Here is a 2,591-nt window from a genome sequence, read left to right as displayed (position 1 = left end):
AAAAAAAAAAAAAAAAAAAAAATACTACTCACTGAGAGCACCTAACAGAGACCTGTGGAACTTCCAGAGATAAAAGCAAACTAAAATACTAATACAATTACTTATTAATATGCTATTTTTCAAAGGATAATGGGAATATTTAAAACTTTCACTCACGAGTTTTTCTTTCTCCAGTTTTTGCAGTAAACACTCCATGTTACTTCCAACTCTTGTCTTTTCTACAACTTCGTAAAGGGTACAATACATACCATTCTTCAAAACTGACATAAGAAAAAAAAACAGTTAAATATCAATCAAGAATTCTTCCTACATATTTTAGTAAAATATAATTACTTACCTTCATTCAGACCCAAGTACGTTTCTTTATAAAACAATGCAGGAGGAATTTTCTGTTTCAAATAATCAATACTCATAACTGTTTCAACATCTAATTTCTCAGGACTGAAAGAAAACAAAATATATATATATATATATACTTAATGGGGGGGGTGCAGTTCAACAGGCACAGTGTTTGCCTAGCATGCAGAAAGCCCTGGGTTCCACTTCCATCACAATATAAACTAGGCATGGTGGCATATACCTATAATGCTAGCATTTGGTAGATAGAGGTAGGAAAATCAGGAGTTCAAGGTCATCCTCAGGTACACGGTGAGTTTAAGACCAGCACTAATCTACATGAGACCCTGTTCCAGCACTTGGGAGGCAAAGGCAGGCGGATCTCTGTAAGTTCAAGGCCGGCCTGGTCTACATAGTGAATTCCAGGCCAGCTGGATTACAGGAGATCCTGTCTCAAAAAAGACTTTAAAAAAAAAAAAAAAAAAAAAAATTGATGGGAAATAGAAAGATATCTTCATTAACAGCTCACCTTATTCTGAAGTTCAGGTATCTTATCTATACACAGGTAAACAGATAACTAGAAATATTGCCAACCATACATCCTTAAGGATATAATCTGACATGCTAATTTCATTAACAAAAAGATGTAGACAAACCACTAATACACGTATTAAAATAAAAATAAAGAGCCGGGCGTAGTGGTGCACGCCTGTAGTCCCAGCACTCAGGAGGCGGAGGCAGTCAGATCTCTGTGAGTTCAAAGCCAGCCTGGTCTATACAGTGAGTTCCAGGACAGCTGGGGCTACACAGGGAGACCCTGTCTCAAAAAGACCAAAAAAAATAAATAAACAAACAAACATTTAAAATCTAAAGTTTTAGGGGTTTTGGTTTTTATTTCTGGAATAAATGTGGATTAAAAACAATAAATAAACAAACAGTTGTCATTTACAATTCAAGCATGAACTGGCTTGTTTTCTATTTTGTTTTTGAGACAATGAGGATTAAACCCACGGGCTCATGCATGCTAGGCAAGCACTCACCACTGACCTATATATATATCCTCAGGCCTCAAATACGAAATAAATCAAATCTTCAAACTTTTACATTACTGCAATAGTATCAAACTACCATTTTTGAATGTTCAATTCTAATACATGTTGCTCAGAAAACAGTGTATTTGTTAACTTATCTCAACAAATTTCTAATAAAGAATTGGTTAACTGTTGGTTTTTTTGGAGGGGGGTGGTCTGTTTGTTTCTTTTGTTTCCCCATTTTGTTTTGAGACAGGACCTCACTATGGTCTGCAATACAGATGTCTGGAACTTGCTATGCAGCCAAGACTGCCCTTAAACTCAGACTCTTGCCTCAGCTACCCAACTACTGGAATTAGAAACACTTGCCACCGTATCTCACTAAAACTGGTCAACTTCTACGCCTATTACAAACAAACTGCAACGTGAACAATCTAATTATGATAATTTTTAAAAATTTTTATTTTTATTTTATGTGTATGTGTGTATTGCCTGCATGTAGGTAAGTGCACCCGTGTTGTGCAATGCCTACGGAGGACAGAAAAGGCTGTCGGAACCCCTGGAACTGGAGTTACGGACAGTTGTTAGCTGCCACATGGGTGCTGGGGTTCAAACCTGGGTCTTCTGCAAGAACAGTCAGTGGTCTTAACCACTGAGCCATCTCTCCAGCCCCGATAATTTTTTCCTCAGGAGACAAGTTTTACTATGTAGCTCTGACTGGCCTGAAACTACTATGTAGACCAGGCTGGCCTCCAGCTCAGACCTATGTCTGCCTCTGCCTCCAGAGTGCTGGGATTAAAGGCATGCATCACCATGACTGGCTCATGTTTTTTTTTAGGTTAGCATACAAAATAAGAGGTTACATCATGGAATCTTCATACATGTATGTCATATTTTGTTCTCATTCATTCCCTCCCCCACCATCTTTCCCATCATCCCTCCCACTATTTTCTTCTAACATAATATACTTACAGTTTGATAGGCAAAAAAGTACGAGTGGCTGACCTCAAAGAAATGTAACACAGAAGCTTTCCTTTATTTAACAGTTGTCCTTTCCACAAGGTGTAATTAAATTTATCTAAATAAAAGAAACAATAAAGTTACTGGATAGCCCAGAAAAGTAAGTATATACTAGAAAAGTATCTAGAACAAGATTCAGTGCAAAACACAGACGTGCACGCCCTTTAGGGGAAAGGTTCAATTGCTAAGATTTTAGTTTCCGAT

General features: G+C 37.4%; 1 protein-coding gene across 7 annotated transcripts in view; it reads right to left on the bottom strand.

The window, feature by feature from the left end:
• Tasor (transcription activation suppressor) overlaps positions 1-2,591 on the bottom strand; it is a 65,922-nt gene that overhangs the window by 38,907 nt on the left and 24,424 nt on the right. For all 7 annotated transcript variants that reach the window (XM_029554177.1, XM_008849293.3, XM_017802269.2 and 4 more), the window contains exons 9-11: positions 2,340-2,445; positions 338-441; positions 157-260 (exon numbers count right to left, since the gene is read on the bottom strand). In XM_029554177.1, the coding sequence (XP_029410037.1) occupies positions 157-260; positions 338-441; positions 2,340-2,445 (314 nt within the window). The remainder of the gene's footprint in view (positions 1-156; positions 261-337; positions 442-2,339; positions 2,446-2,591) is intronic.

This window comes from Nannospalax galili, unplaced genomic scaffold, assembly GCF_000622305.1.
Source record: "Nannospalax galili isolate Female #2095 unplaced genomic scaffold, S.galili_v1.0 scaffold505, whole genome shotgun sequence".
Taxonomy (NCBI): Eukaryota; Metazoa; Chordata; class Mammalia; order Rodentia; family Spalacidae; genus Nannospalax; species Nannospalax galili.
The sequence above is the reverse complement of the archived record's forward strand: the minus strand, read 5'-3'. Positions and strand labels throughout refer to the sequence as shown.